Source organism: Pteropus alecto, unplaced genomic scaffold, assembly GCF_000325575.1.
Source record: "Pteropus alecto unplaced genomic scaffold, ASM32557v1 scaffold311, whole genome shotgun sequence".
Classification (NCBI taxonomy): domain Eukaryota; kingdom Metazoa; phylum Chordata; class Mammalia; order Chiroptera; family Pteropodidae; genus Pteropus; species Pteropus alecto.
Genome location: NW_006431916.1, coordinates 1,908,602 through 1,925,440, shown reverse-complemented (window position 1 = coordinate 1,925,440; position 16,839 = coordinate 1,908,602). Strand labels below are relative to the sequence as shown.

The 16,839-nt window shown below is 31.4% G+C and overlaps 1 protein-coding gene and 1 pseudogene across 2 annotated transcripts in view; one reads left to right on the top strand and one right to left on the bottom strand.

The window, feature by feature from the left end:
• The window catches only part of ACAP2 (ArfGAP with coiled-coil, ankyrin repeat and PH domains 2), a 125,775-nt gene that overhangs the window by 39,533 nt on the left and 69,403 nt on the right, over positions 1–16,839 (bottom strand). For both annotated transcript variants that reach the window (XM_015600309.2, XM_006906162.3), the window contains exons 5-8: positions 11,349–11,407; positions 9,565–9,748; positions 6,277–6,321; positions 3,219–3,314 (exon numbers count right to left, since the gene is read on the bottom strand). In XM_015600309.2, the coding sequence (XP_015455795.1) occupies positions 3,219–3,314; positions 6,277–6,321; positions 9,565–9,748; positions 11,349–11,407 (384 nt within the window). The remainder of the gene's footprint in view (positions 1–3,218; positions 3,315–6,276; positions 6,322–9,564; positions 9,749–11,348; positions 11,408–16,839) is intronic.
• On the top strand, positions 16,683–16,801 carry LOC112473672 (annotated as a pseudogene).

Genomic DNA, 16,839 nt, shown 5'->3' with positions numbered 1-16,839 from the left:
CTCCTAGTTTTCCATCTCCTCTCATTTTGTTCTCATGGAGCTCCCCTTACCTAGCAATCTCTTAAAAGTTGGTCATTCTTAGGCCCTGTCCCAAGACAGATTCTCTTTTTACTCTATACTAATAACCTTGACCTTAACATCAAAATCTTTAGGCACCGTGTTGACACTTATATTTTTAAAAAATAGCTTCATGATTCTGAGATACCTATTAGCCCACTCTTGTGGCTACAATTAACAATTATATGCTATTGACTCCTCAAGCCTTATCTTTCTCTTGAGATCTAGATATACCCACTTATGTATCATATCCTCATAATCAACACAGTTAAACCTGAACCCATCAAATTGGCTATATCTTAATATTTTTTAGATTTTATCTATCTATTTGAGTCCGTCCCTACTGCCATGATCCTCATTCCAGATGCCATTGTCTACTGAAAAAATATCCTAACTGGCCACCTCCAACCAGGCCATATTATCCAGTAGGCACTGTAGGCACCTGGGCTTAGATGCAAAATTATGTCAGACATGGGAAGGGGAAAATTGCAAAACTGAAATTAATAAATGTCTAAAATATACAATTAATTTAGTCAACTACAAACCAACTTGGTTTTTAATAAATGATAATGTAAGATGAGGGTATAATCTAATGTTTGATAAGATGTGAAGAGTGACTAGAGCTTAGTCTCGCCTTCCTCCCAAGTCTGAGCTGTCCTATGTATACATCTCTATAACACTCTAATTTTCCACTGTGTGGTAGAGACAGCTAGGTGCCTCCAATATTCATTTGCTCTCCTTCTGTCTTAACAATAAAACACCCAATTCTAGTAGGTCGCATGGTTATGTGATATTAAATCTATATTTTCCAGCTTTCCTTACAGCTATTAGGACATTGGGATATAGGTAGAAGTGTACGATTTCCAAGAAATATCCCTACAAAGAGAAAATGCACCTTTTCTCTCTCCTTTCTTCCTTCCTGTTAGTAGGAATTGTGGTATGATGGCTAAAGCTTCATCAGTTGCTTTGAACCATATGTAGAATCAAAAGATATAAGTCTGGGCCCCTATGGATCAAGTAATCACTATACCAGGCCCTTGACTTTACATATGAGAAATAAAATTCTATGTTGTTGAAGCTACTACTATTTTCAGCCTTCCATCACATGCAAACAAACCTAATTTCAATTTATATACCCAGAGAGGGCACTTAGCTCAGAGATGAACAGTCTGGTGACTTGTTGGTTTATTCCAATAAATTAAGTTTGGCATAGGAAGAGAACAGTATCTCTGTAATTCATGGCACATGCCCTGCACATCATCCTTCCCAACACCATTGGAACACACATACGTGCACGCACCATATTTATCTGGGGTCATTAATGGAATTCTCATGCCTCTTTCCAATTTCTCTAAACTCTATTTTTCATCCTAATTCCTTTTCCTCAAAAAATAACCTGAACTTTCTTGGGAAAGAAAATCACCTATAAATTGATACTATTAAATCCAGAAAGCTTACCAATCAACAAAATAGAATGTCCCCAACCAGCTCTAATATAAAGTTCTGATCAGGCCTCAAAAATAATTTGAACATATTAAAATTTCTATATAACATTCTCATATAGGTATAATTCAGATATGTGCATTTGTTTGTATAAAATGAAAAAGTTCATAAGTTTTTATAAACTTCAACTTCTAAAATTTTATGATTCAAAATAGCAAAATACAAATTTTTTGAAAACAAAAAAGAGCTATAATTCAAACAAAAAACCCATTAAGACGGTAAATCAATTTTCCAAATGTAAGAAAAGAAAAATAAGTTACGTACATTGTAAACAAACACCTTGTTTTATTTTCCTTTTTAGTACCCTCATATGCTATCTGTAACATTTTTTTACTTTAATCTCATTTTTGGTTACATATTTAATCCATACATAAATCTGGTGTAGAACCAAACATCTTCATTAAATAAATGATTATTAAATTTACCAATATGCTAAATTTCTTTTTAAATACAGATATCAGAGCAAAGGTAACAAAAGCTAAAATAAATAAGTGGGACTACATCAAAATAAAAGGCAAAGGAGGGAAACCATCAACAAAATGAAAAGGCAACCTACCAAATGGCAGAAAATATTTGCAAATCATATATCTGATAAGGAATTAATGTCCAAAATATATAAAGAATACATACAATTCAACGGCAAAAAAAAATCCAATTTTAAAAATAGGCAGAGGATCTAAACAGACATATCTGCACAAAAAACATAAATGGCCAACAGATACATGAAAAGGTATGTGACATCACAAATCAGAGAAAGGCAAAATAAAACCACAATGAGATATTATCTCATACCTGTTAGAATGACTATTATCAAAAAGACAAGAGATAACAAGTGTTGGCCAGGATGTGGAGAAAAGGGAAACTCTTGTGCATTGTTGGTAGGATTGCAAATTGGTGTAGCCACAATGGAAAATAGTATGGAAGTTCCTCAAAAAATGTAAAATGGAACTATCATATGTTCAGCAATTGCCCTTCTGGGAATTTATCTGAAGAAATCCAAAACAGTAATTCAAAAAGATATATGTTCACTGCAGCATTCCTTACAATAGCCAAGATATGGAAGCAACCTAAGTGTCCATAAATAAGTGAATGGATAAAGATGATGAATGGATAAAGATGATGAAATATTGCTCAGCCATAAAAAATGATGAAATCTTATCATTTGTGACAACATGGATGAAACTAAAGGGTATTTTGTTAAGTGAAATAAGTCAGACAGAGAAAGATAAATACTGTATGACCTCACTGATATGAAAAACCAAACAAAACAAAAAAACTGAACTCATAGATACAGAGAACAGTTTGGAGGTTGCTAGAAGTGAGGGTGAGGAGTGGGCAAAATGGATGAAAAGGGTCAAAAGAAACAAACTTTCAGTTATAAAATAAATACGTCCTGGGGATGTAATGTACAGCATGGTGACTATAGTAAATAATACTGTATTGTATATTTGCAAGTTGATATGAGAGTAGATCTTAGACATTCTCAGAAGAAAAAGAAATGTTAATTAGATTATGGTAATCATTTCATGATACATTAATATATCTAATTATTATGTTGTACACCTGAAAGTAATATGTTATATGTCAATTATATCTCAGTTAAAAGAAATAACAGATATCAATGTGCAACACAATCCAGAAGTATAGTACAACATTACCTGTGCACCAAGATCCTTCATGTAGGGCCCAAGTTCACTGAACAGATCATATCCTTGATGAAAGAAGGCCAAATGGGCATACATAAAGGATAACATCTAATAGGAGAAAAAAAGATTAGCATAATAAAATCAATTCTCAGATAAATATTCTGAAATTAAAAAAAAATCTTATCCTATTTAATGTTTAAAAATTCCACAAAGTCCAAAATATCAAACCCATCTAAAATTAAACTGAGTCATTTTTCTTAAAAGAGTATTTCAGAAATACATGCAAACATGACAATAAATTTTATTTTTTAAAATTCCTGAGTGTTTTAAATTTTTAACAATGCCCCAAATTTTAGTTATTTGTACTATACCCAGATGATCAAAATTTTTATAGTAGTAGTTCAAAGACGTTTTCAATAGTTTCACCATTTCCTAGGTACATTATAAATTACCTATCTACCTTTCAACCAAAATCCTTGGCAAAATCGTAAATTGCAAGTAAGACATTAAAAGATTAGAAGGGGAAATATGAAGCTCTCAAAACAATCACAAACACTTTACAACCTACTAGGATCACTAAGTACAACTCAAAGTAGGGGAACGGTCATTTTTTTCTCAAGATACCAAAATAAAGTGAGTCAACGGACTCTGCCAATATGCAGGTTTCTTTATATTCATTCCAAAAATCCAAAAATGTTGTTAATGGGTTGAGATTTTTTTCCAAGTTTTCCTATATTTTACCTATTCGTGAGAGAGAAATCACCTTTATTTTCATTAAGTTGGCACGTGAGGAGGAATTAAATAATTCAATCACAATACTGAAAGAATCCTCTAAACATTATTTTTAACTGGAAGAGGCATCTGTTTAATTCTCTGAAATCTAAAATAGGCCATAAGGTTCCTTAATATGCAAAAATCCTTCCAAAAAATTTTTTAAAAAGAAAAACTAATTAAACAATACAGAAAGACAAAAGGACAAAGCTCACGAAAAGATTATTGTAGAATTAGATAACAATGGTTATACAACTTTGTGAATATAATAAAAAGTACTGGATTACATTAAAAAGGCGGAATATTAATAGTTATAACTACATAAAAATGTAAAATTCGCCCGCACATCAAAACACATAAGTATATTAAAAGATAAATGATAAAGTCAGAAAATACATGACAAAGCGTTGATAGTCTTAATACATAAGAGATGTTACAAATCAGTATGAAAAAAATTAACACTCCAACAGAAAAAGAGACAAAGGACATAAATAGGGAACACAATTATACAAAATAATATATGGAAAAAATGTTCAGATTCATTTGTATTAAATAAATGCAAAATTAAACAATCAGATAATATCATCTAACAAATTGTGAGTAGAGTTGGGGAAACTAAGACCCGGTTTTGGGAAAATGTGAAAAATGTTCATTCAGACACCCTACTAGTGGAAATGTGTAACCTTTGAAATTTGACAAAATTTTTTAAAACTTTTAATAAATGCTTATACCATGTAGACTAAGTAATCTTGTCTAAATCTATCCTACAGAAGTAATCACATTCATTAGAATTTTCATAATGCTATACTTTAATGTCAAAAACATAAAATGGCATTAATGGGTGAAGTTAATTTACAGTATATTCAAGGTCACCAACCTATGACCAACAAACTATATCCAGCTCTATCATTTGTTTTTTTTTAACATTTTTCCCCCTCCCCCCTTCTCCCTCCTCTCTGGTAACTACCATATGTTTTTTGATGGCCTATAAGCTAACAACAGTTTTTACATTTTGAAATGGTTGAAAGAAAAATGAAAAGACATGAAATTCATGGCACATTCAAAATTACATGAAATTCAAATTTCCATGTACATAAAAAAGTTTTATTGGAACACAGCCATGCCATTTATTTATGTATTGTTTATGGTTGCTTTTGCATTACAAACAGCACAGCTGAGTAGTTGTGACACAGACCATACAGCCCATAAAACCTAACATATCTACTATCTAGTCCTTCAAAAAAGAAGTTTGTCCACCATTAGTAAATTCACGAGGTAGAGTTCTACCTAGCTACAAAGTCATCATTAAATAAAAATATTTTTGGAGTGTATTTGTGAATAAAGAAAGTTATAAAACAGTATACAGGAATGATTCCTATATTCCTTGAAAACAAAATTAATGCAATTTTAAAAAGTACATATGCATATTTCCATACACACATAACATACATACATAAATACACACACACAGAAAGAGAGAAAAAAACAAAGATATAAACCAAGATATTAATAGAGGTTCTCCCTTGGTAGAAGGATTTATGTATTTTTAATTTTTTCTTCATATGTTTTATTTTCCAATTTTCTACAATTAACATACATTACTCTCAATCTGGAAAAGGAGGTAAACAGAAAGTATAATGTACTTATCTGATAAGAAATAACATAAATATAAAGAGAATTTAGGAAAAAGCTAGGTAGGAACAAGGATCAAGAGCAATTTAAGCATACTCTTTCAGGAAAAAAAAATAGTTTCAGTGAACAAAGTCAGAGAGGAAAAATTATTTCTAAGGTTCTCAAAATAAGAAAGAACGTAATGTCATACCACTACCATTCCTTGCCTTGTTAACTTTAAGAGAGAAAACAGGGAAAAAAAATCAACGTCAACATGGGTGTAGCGCTCGGGAAAAAGAAAGTGATTCACAATTTTCATCCCATTTGTTTTCCAGCTACACACCAAAGAACAAATCAAAAAGCTGATATATCATCAACAAACCTAGGGAAAAAATTCTCTAAATACTAGTAATATATGATTTCAGTCTCAAATATTAAATGTCTAATTAAGGAGCTCATAGTATATTAATAAATGAGACACATAAATAACTATAAAATGAAGGAAACAAAAAATGGTTCACATATAAATACAAGAAAATAAGATTAATTATGGACCTGGAATAAATAAATATACACATACACATATATATATACACACACACACATTTGTATATATCATGCCTCTTTAAACATGTACATTCAGTTTCATGTTAAAATATTTAAAACATTATTTTGATAAAAATCTTACTGATTTTAGGATTTCTGATCTCCTTTTTGATTGAAGGACATTTATCTGAGGGAAAATACACTTGGTTAATCATCTATGCATTATTTTAAAAACTAATCCATACTGCCATACTGTAAAAGTTGCTCATTATATGGTTTAACATTTTTCCAGAAAAGTAAATAACAAAGTTCAAGTTTTTCATCCTTTGACCTACTTTTTGTGAAAACAGTTAAGGCAAACACACGAATGAAATTCTCATCTATTTTTGACCTCAAAGAAAAACTGGCTGTGTTTAAATCATAATATTATAGTAATAAAACTATTACTTTGATAGATATTTGAATTTTAGAATTCCATCTTTTCCCACCCTCCTTACCAGTTGCTCATCAAGACCCTTCAAAATATACATCCTAATGCAAATTGTCATCACTTTTGCCACAACCACCAACCACAATCATATCTCTTCTAGACTGCTGCAATAGTCTATGAACTAGTCTGTTTCCACCCTACTCTCTACAATCCATTCAGCAACCAGAGCGATCATGTTCTAGCTTAAAACCTTCCAAATCCCTGCCATAGCCTTCAAGGCCCTTTGTGATATGGCTTTTGCCTATCACTCCAACCTAGTTTTCTACTACTTTCCCCTTTTCTGTGTTCCAGCCACGACCCAAGACTACTCCCATCTCAATGCCTTCATACTAGTTATTCTGGCTTATCATTATTTTCTGCCCAGATGATCACAAGGCTCTTATCAATCAGGTCCCAGATTAAATACTATCTCCTGACAAAGGTCTAAAGTAGACCCATATGTGCTCTCTAGTATATCAACCCTATTTATTTTCTTCATATCAGTCAAAACTATCTTATATTTCCTTATTTAAGTCTTTCTCCAGCTGAAGTGTAAGCTCTGTGAGATGAGGGTCTTACTTATTCCCAACTGTACTTCCCTAGTGAAACACAGTAAACACCGAATAAATATTTGTTAAATAAATTAATAGATCTTAAATATTTTAATTAGACTAAGCTTACTAAAAGATCAGTAAATTATGAAATTTGCCTTTTGTGGTATCTCTCTCAACTCTAGAAATTCATAACAAACATTGTATTTTTGTCTGTTATTATATATCAACTTAATAAAATAAAATGTTTATACAGGAATCATTCGCTCTTTGCTACTGTTGTCAAAAGATAACAGAATATCTGCCTTTTAACATGTCCTTCTCACTGAATATTCTGCCTGTTGCTTTACAAGATAATTTTAAAGCACTGATCAGAAAATAAAACAGATCGAGAAAAATCCAAATAAGTTGGCTTAACTAAGCACTACTTTCTTCTCTGTGTCTGTTTCAAAGCCTATTCAGATTTGAGAACTAAAATATTAACTTTCAAATGCTCAAGTAAAATCAGAAGCTGCAGATAACCTATTATTCAAACTTCGAAAATTGTTAAAAGAATGTCACTCCATTCTGTTTTGTTTTGTTTTTTCCCTGTCTGGCAATGAAAAACAGCATTTACTTTAAAAAAGAAAAGAAAAGAAAAGAAATTCAAATACTTAGAGAAGCTAAAGTATTACAAACTTTATAAATCTGAATATTTATTCTCTAAAGTAAACACTGTGGCCATATAATAAATTGGCACAACAGTTCTCATCAGAAAAATCAAACAAACAAATAGTTATGGGGGAGGTGAGGGTCTTAACTTAAAACTATTGGATGGACACCAAAGAAATGGATAATTTATAATATATAAGTTTGAAAATAATGAATATTTTACTGAATTCCCCCTCCCCAAATAAAATTTTAAATTAAGTCATTCATTCTTTCAGAAACCATTTATTACCTATCTATTTTCCAAGCACTAGACTACAGGGAAGGGATACGATCTAGGAGCAGAAAAGACATATAAATAAATAATTACAATAAATGGGATAAGTGCTCCAACAGAAATGTGAATGACAATATTATCGCAGGACAGAGGCAGCAGAGGCAAGAATGATTTATCTTGCCTGGAGAAGTAACTCTGACCACAGAACAGAGAATGAATTAGTAACCGGGCAAGTAAAGTAATGCGAGAAAAGACCAATTACATGAGAACATCTTAATACTCTAGATAAGAAACAATAAGGATTGGCGTTACAGCTGCAGCAAGGTTGTGAAAGAACAGGTTTAAGGGGTATATAGAACTTCTCAAGGTAGTTTTGGTTGTTAGATACAGTAGATGAGAATAAAGAGTATATCTGATCTAATTCTCTAATTGTGCACTTCTATACAACAGGAAGTGGTACAAATATGAGGTAGGTAACAGGAGACAAGAAATACAGACTACTCCATTCTAGAAGTCTTTCATGAATGAACAAAGCATACTTTGTTTTTTAAATTTCAACTTCCCATTTACTGAACGGGGATTTCATAGAAAAAAATCTTAAAGTGATTTTCTACTGTTTTACAAAATTATCTAAGTAGTTTTTAATCACTAACTTACATGGTTACTTATGGTTTTTTTTAAAGAAGTACTCTGATCATCAGGTCAATAATATCTGGGGACTCACTGCTATTTTATAAAAGGAGATTTAGAAAAGATAATTCCCTAAGCTTTAGAGCATTTAAGCTTTAAACTCCATGATCTGTAGGAACACATAATGTACATGTGAAATAATATATAATATGTGCCTTCATTTTTCATTTCTCTCAAATTCCTTTAGAGACTTATCACATTCAAATGAGTTTCAATTATACACTGCACCAGATCACCAGGCAACTTACGAAACACTGATATCTAGTTTTAAAAAGCAGCACCTAATGCAAGTATGAGAACACTATTTCTTGAAATATTTTTCAATTGGCAATTTGGTGAGCCTAGGTACCTCTAAGAATCCACTCTAAAGAAATAATCAGAAATGTGGCAAAAGATCTGTATACAAAGATGTTACAACTATTGAAAATTATATTTTCACTATTCCCAGTAAAACTGGCAATACTAAAAATGTCTGATAATCAAATATTAATTAAATTGACATAGCAACTCCACAGAATAAACTATAACTACTAAAAATTCTTTTTACAACATTTTAAAATGGGAGAAGTACATGTTAAGTGAAATGGTGGGAGGGAGGCAGAACCAAAGTTATACACGTCCACATACAAGTATGTGCATACACAGACAGATATACAAACAAGTGAAATTTTTTCACAAAAGATCATGGTTTAATTTTAAATTCAAAAAGAAGTATTATTTATTCTTTTCAGTGTATTCACTCAGAAGTAATGACATGTTTAGTAATCATATTTTGAAAATGTACAGTAAATATACCTGAAGTACGTAGTCTAGGGCTATGTGTCGAAAACATTTTCTTGTTGCTGTCAGGATGTTTGTGGCTTCTTCAACTTCGTGCTGTTTGTTTCTTTGTACTTGAGCATTTTTTACTAATGCATTTTCTTTTTCTTCACTGACTTTTTCAAATTGCTTTTTGGCATCTTTGAATTTTCTAAGATCTCTAAAAAATAATAACAAAGCAACTTTTGTAAAACTTTCTTAATCAAAAACTTTAGCAAAATAACACTTAGAATTTAATTCTTACGTTCCTATTTATTTGATTCACTGTGCAATAACACTCAATAGCTCTTCTGACAACTATTGTTTTTCAATTACATATTATCCCCGATATAATCAGCTAACATTTCCTTACTTAAATCTATAAATCTGAAGTGAAAATAAATTATCTCATTAACATTACAGAAACATAAAAGTAACATTAATTTTTTTCCTAAAGACAAATTCCGGAACATGTACCATTATTAACTAAATGATTTTAAGCAATAGTATACATAAGAATTACCATAGAGAACTTGTTAAAAATATAAATTCCAAGGCTCCTCCTCCCAGAGATTACAATCCACTAGTCTTTGGAATAAGTCCTAGAAGTCTAGGGTTTTTTTAAGACACACCTTGTTTTTACTGTTATATGTGGTCTACAGACCATACTTTAAGAAACAACATTCGTTTCTTGTTGAAGAGAACTACTGGTCCAAACAACATGAAAGTGTTCTTAAAATACACATTCATAATATTATGTTTTCTAAAGAAATTGCTGTACCCATAAAAGGTAACAGTATCCATTTAAATAGTCTGAAAATTTGAAATCTTTGATTCATTAATAATCTGAGGTAACTATAGAACACATCCCTTTGCTTTTACTTTTTTTACCAGGAAAATAGGCAAAATAACGTGAAGACAAATGATTTTAAAATAATATAATAAAGTATACCTAAAATAATAAAGTATATCTAAGAAAGACTAAACTCTTTGTAAGAGTCATTAACTTTCAGGTATACATTCTATAAGGACATTCTGAATGTTAGTCTATTACAAAATCATCTATAAAGAATCTGCAAGATATCACCTCCATCCAGGACAATTCTAACCTCCTAAAACAGCAGTGCATTATGTTCACGTGATCTACCACTATTTAAAGCTTATAATGTCTATAATTTACCCTGAATACTGTATCATAATCAACTTAATCTGTAATTTTATACATTCTCAGAAAGAAATTAAGAGAAAAACTGAACTATTCATGTGAAAAAGGAAAACTTACCAATTTGAACAGTTCATTTTATTTCACATATCAAATATGATGAATGTGACGCAAAAGGCTTGTATGCAGCCAAAAATATGCTCTTTCATTACTTATTCTCTTATAACCCATTATTTTCTCTTCAAAGAAAATACCACATTGAGACAATGGAAAACTTAATATCAACTAAAATAACTGATAAGTATTTCAACAACTTTTGGGGTTTGCTTTGACTTTGAAAGGTCATTACATCTAACTATGTATCCTGAACACATATTTCATAGTATAAATGATTCACTGAAAGCCATGAAGCCTGATTTCCTTATGGAGAAATTCAAGAAGAAATGTAATATACATTTCACAAAGCAAAACGAATAAACAAAAACTCTAATATTTTCAGTAATTCAATGTCCTTATAGAATGTATACCTGAAAGTTATGATTTTTTCCCAAAGATATCAACTCCCAGATGTGATAATTAACTAGCTGCTTTTCTTTTCTCTTCACTGCAATTGACTTACTCTTTAACAAAGTTCTGAAGCTGTGCCTTAATTGATCTCTGAGTTTGGTCAAATAGGATCTAAAAGATAAAATATAACATTAAGCAATTAGAAAAGTAAACAAAGAAAATAATTTTCATGTAGTTCTATAATTAACACAACCTTCCATCAATACTCCAATTTCTAATAACACCTATATTTCTTATTAAAGACTCCATAAGAAATAAGCATTTTAAAAAGAAACTGATTTTCAAACCAATTTCATCTAAAAAATTAAATTCCTTCTATTTACAGAGGAAATCAAATCTGCTTTAATATTTAAGTAGAATTCTCAAAGAGTAAAGCAATTTATTTCCTTGATTTTAATTGAGCCTTTGGACGACAACCTAAAAGAGTAATACAAATTCCACTCCATCTACAACAGAAATTTCTTAATCTCATATTGAAACACACCAAATGAAAACAACTCCAGAACTGCCTTATATCTTTGCTAAACATTATTCATTTGGGAAGACCTAGGGATTTAAAGGTTTTACATTCTTAGCTCAAGTAAAATTATACAGATCTTGTGATTCAATGATTGTTAAGAATAGAGACAAAAATAAAATTTTATTCCTCACAATATTTTGTTCCACTTAAATGATGTTACATATTTAACGCTTATAGCTCTATGTGCAGTAAATTTCATAGGGCCTGTCACAGGAATTCTAAATACTTTTATATTTCATAGATATACCTCATTCAGAATTTGAAACAAACAGAAGTCAGATGAACAAGCAAAAAACCAATATTCAAAATAAAAAGAAAACCCTCTATTCTTCTACTAATTAAAAACATACCATTTTCATTCCAAAATCTTGCTACTGGCAAAAGTCTTTATGTTTTCACCCAAATACCAAAACGTGCGTGCCCTCGCACACACACACACACACGCGCGCGCGCGTACACATGCACACACACAGATGTGCACATGTGCATACAAAAATCCAGGCAAAATCTGAATTGAGTACAGGGTTTCGTAATCCATCAATTTACTTCCAAAGAGAAAACCAATTTTTCAGTATTATTCTAAATCCAAAATATTAGACCCAAAGGAAGAAGAAAGGAAATAATAAAGATCAAAGTGAAAGTCAGCTAAATAGAAAACAAAACTAATAGCCAAAAATCAATAAAGCCAATAGCTAGTTATTTGAGAAGATCTATAAAATTAACAAACCTCCAGCCAAAGTGATCAGGGGGTAAAAAAAAAAGCCACAAATTTCGAGTGTCAAGAAGAGAGGTGACTTCACCACAGATTCCACAGATACACTAAAAAGGATAACCAGGAGAGTTGGGGAGCAATTTTATGTCTATAAATTCAACAGATGAGATGGGTAAATTTTTTGAAAGACAAAAATTACCAAAGCTCACTCAAGAAAAAAACCAATAACCTAAACAGAATCAAAGAAACAGACTCTATAGTTTAAAACATCCCATACTGCATAAAGTTAAAACTATACTTATATAAAACCTAGAAACCCCACTCCTAGGTATTTGCCCAGGAGAAATGAAAACTTATGTTCACACCAAAATCTATACATCAATTTTTATAGTAGTTTCATTCCTAATTGCCAAAAACTGTAAACAATCCAAATGTGTTTGGAAAATCAAACTATGGTATATCCATACAATGGAATACTACTCAGCAATAAAGAGCAATGACTATTAAAACATGCAAAAACTTAGATGAATCTCTATGCATTTTGCTAAGTAAAATAAGTCATATCTAAAAGTCATATCAAATAAGTCATATCTACAAGCTATATGATTCTATTTATATGACATTTAGGAAAAAGCAAAACTATAAGAGTGAAAAATAAATCAGAAATTTCCAAAGATAGGGGGTTGGAGGAAGTGCTGACTAACAACAGGGTAACATGAAGGAATTTTTACAGTTAATGGAACTGCATCATGATTGTGGGAGAAGACCCAACTATGGATTTGTCAAAACTCATAAAGCTGTATACCACAATGAATTAATTTTGTTACAAATTTTAAGATAACTTCAAAATACAAAGAACAACAATATACATATGAACCACCAGATTTTTAAAAGAATTAAGAAACAAACAGCATGACTAATGAGGTTGATTAAAACGACAGATATAGGAACATAAAACCAACAGAAGAAACTATCCATTCTTCTCAGGCACACTAACAACATTTATGAAAATTAATCATATAATAGGGCAGTATGGCATCATATAAAACATGTTCTCTGACCTCAATGAAATTAAATTACACTACAATACACGTAACAATATAGACCAATCTCAAAAATTGTATCGAGTGAAAAAAGTCTCTCTCTCTCTCTCACACACACACACACATAAGCACACACACACATAAGCACACATACATGAATACTTCATGATTCCGTTTATATGAAGTTACAGAACAAGCAAAACTAGTTATAGAAGAAAATCAAAATAGTACTTGCCTTGGGGGTGTGGGTTGGGGCTGAGAAGAGGTATGAGAAAACTTTCTGAGTAATGGTAATGATTTTTATCTTAAAAGAGATTTGGGTTACATGAGAATATGCATTTATTAAAATTCATGAAATGATACACTTAAGACATGCATTTAACTAACTGTATTCAAATTGTACCTCAAAAAAATTAAGAAAAACTGTGAAAAATATTAAACTCACAAATTATGCACGGGAATGTATTTAGGAATGAATACACTTGTCTATAAATTATTTTGAAATACATCAATAATAGACTGATGCATGGACAGAAGGGAGGATAAATGATTAGATATGTGATAAAGTAAACATATCTAGCAGGTGAATATATTAATGTTTATTGTAAAACTATTTCAACTTCTAATAATAAAGAATAAGTCACCTTCCAAAAGTAAGTACATAAATAAAAGGAAAAAATCCCCCTAAAACAAAACTCTACAAAGATGTCCTCACTACTGAATTCTACCAAACATTTAAGGAAGAAAAAATACTAATTCTACTCAAACTCTCCCCACCCTCCAAATCTACTCTATCAGAAAATTATTCTATGAGAAAATTCTTATGAGAGACAATACCAGACAAAGACATGGTAAGAAAATAAAGCTACATAAAGTTCTTAAGAATACATTATAACGATATATAACAATTTATAAAAAGTACAAAACATCATACCAATTGGGATTTATCCAAGGAATGCAAGATTGATTTAATATTAAAAAATCAGTCAGGGGGTGGCTCCATAGTGTAGTGGTTAGCACGTCTGCTTAAGGTCTGGGTTCGTGCCCAGGTGAAGCCACAGACCATACCCTGGGTGTGCCTGGCCCCGGGGTGCACCAGGCCCTTGGTGCACACCGCAAGCTTATGGGAGGGGACGCCCTGCCTTCAGAGATCCAGTTCTTAAGGGGAAACAGCAACATCCATGGGTCAGGGGTGGAAGTGGGGCAGGGGAGGGGGTAATTAGACAGGGGAAAAAATTTTTTAAATAAAAAATTTTTTAAAAATTTAATCAATCAATATAGTTCACCATGTTACCAGACTAAAACAGAAAAACCATATGACCATCTATCTAGATGGATGCAAAAAAAAGCATCTGATGAAACCCAACATCCATTCCTAATAAAAGCTCTCAGGAATCCAGGAATAGAAGGGTACTTCCTCAACCCAATAAAGGACATATATGAAAAACCTACAGCTAACATCATATTTAGTCATGAAAGGCTACTGTCCCCTTACAATGAAGAACAAGACAGGGGTGTTTGCTCCCATCACTTCTACATAACATTGTACACTGAATCCTGGAAATTCAATCAAATAAGAAAAATGAAATAAAAAGCATTCATATTAGAAAAGAAGAATATAGAACTGTTTTTATCCACAGACTATATGATTGAGTATATAGTATGGAATCTACAAAAAAATCTACTAGAACTAATAAGTGAATTTAGCAAGGTTGCAGAAACAAAGTTAATATACAAAAACCAGTGGTATTTCTACATACCAGCAATGACCAATTAGAAATTATGAACTTTTAAAACAATACCACTTAAAATAGCATTAAAAAATAAGAAATGCTCAGGGGTGAATTTGACAACGGATATGCAAGACTGGTACAGTGAAAACTTAAATGGAGAGATATACTGTGTACATGGATTAGAAGACTAAATATTAGTACGATGTCAATTTTCACCAAATTGATCAATAGATTTGATACGATCCCATTCCAATCCCAGTAGGGCTTTTTATAGAAGTTGAAAACCTGATTTTGAAATTTATATAGAAATGTAAAGGACCTAGAATAGCCATAACAATCCTGAAAAAAAAAGAAAAAAGTTGGAATACCTACGCTACCTGATTTCAAGACTTCTTATGAAAGCTACAGTAATCAGTGCAGTTGTAGTACTGAAATAAAGATAGGCAAAAAGATCAATGAAACAGAATAGAATCTAGAAATGACCCAGACATATGGTCAACTTTTTTAACAAAAGGTGACAATATGTATGGAAAAGATTATTTTTGAGCAAACGGTGCTGGAACAATGAAAGAGTAATATGCCACAAAAAAAAAAAAATGAACCTTGACCCTTACGATGCAACATATACAAAAATTAACTTGGAGTGGATCACAGATCTAAACTAAACATAGAATAAAATCTTAGTGAACTTGGGTTGGGCAAATATTTCTTAATAAAACACATACAAAAAAACAATAACAGAAAAAAATCAATAAATTTACTTCATCAAAATTAGAAACTATTGCTCTTCAAAAGATACTATTACAAAAATGAAAAAGACAAGCCAAAGCCTGAGAGAAAATACCTGCAAAGCATTTATCTGACAAAAGACATACCTGGAATATATAAAAAACTCTTACAAACTAAATAATGAGACACGAACCCCAATTTTTTTAATGGGCAAAAGATTTGATATTTTATCAGAGAAGATACATCGATAGCAAACACATAAAAAGATGCTTAGCATCCTTAGCACTAAGAAAGGCAAATTTAAACCATAATACATTTTAAAAGATATGTGGGTGGCAAATAAACCCATAAAAAGATTAGTTTCATTAATCTTTCCATTAATCTTGGCATCATTAGTTATTAAGAAAATGAACATTTAAACCATAATAGACAACTTTTTCATTAAATAGTGACAGAAAGTTATTACATTCAGAAGACTAACACAACAGCCCAAAATTATTTTTCAACCTAAAGGTCTTTATATATCAGTTATTAAATAAAGCAATGGTAAAAGCAAATTACGTAGGACTTCAACACAAAAAAATCCATTTCATACAGAAAAAGATTTGTATTCTGAACTTCTGCAAAAAGAAAATAAGAAATAAAGTTCCACTACGGTCGTGCTACCCTGAACACGCCTGATCTCATTTGATCTCGGAAGCTAAGGAGGGTCGGGCTAATTTAGTACTTGAATCGGAGACCGCCTAGGAAGACCAGGTGCTGTAGGCTTTAAAAAGAGGAAAGGGGAGGGGAGGGAGGGGAGAGAG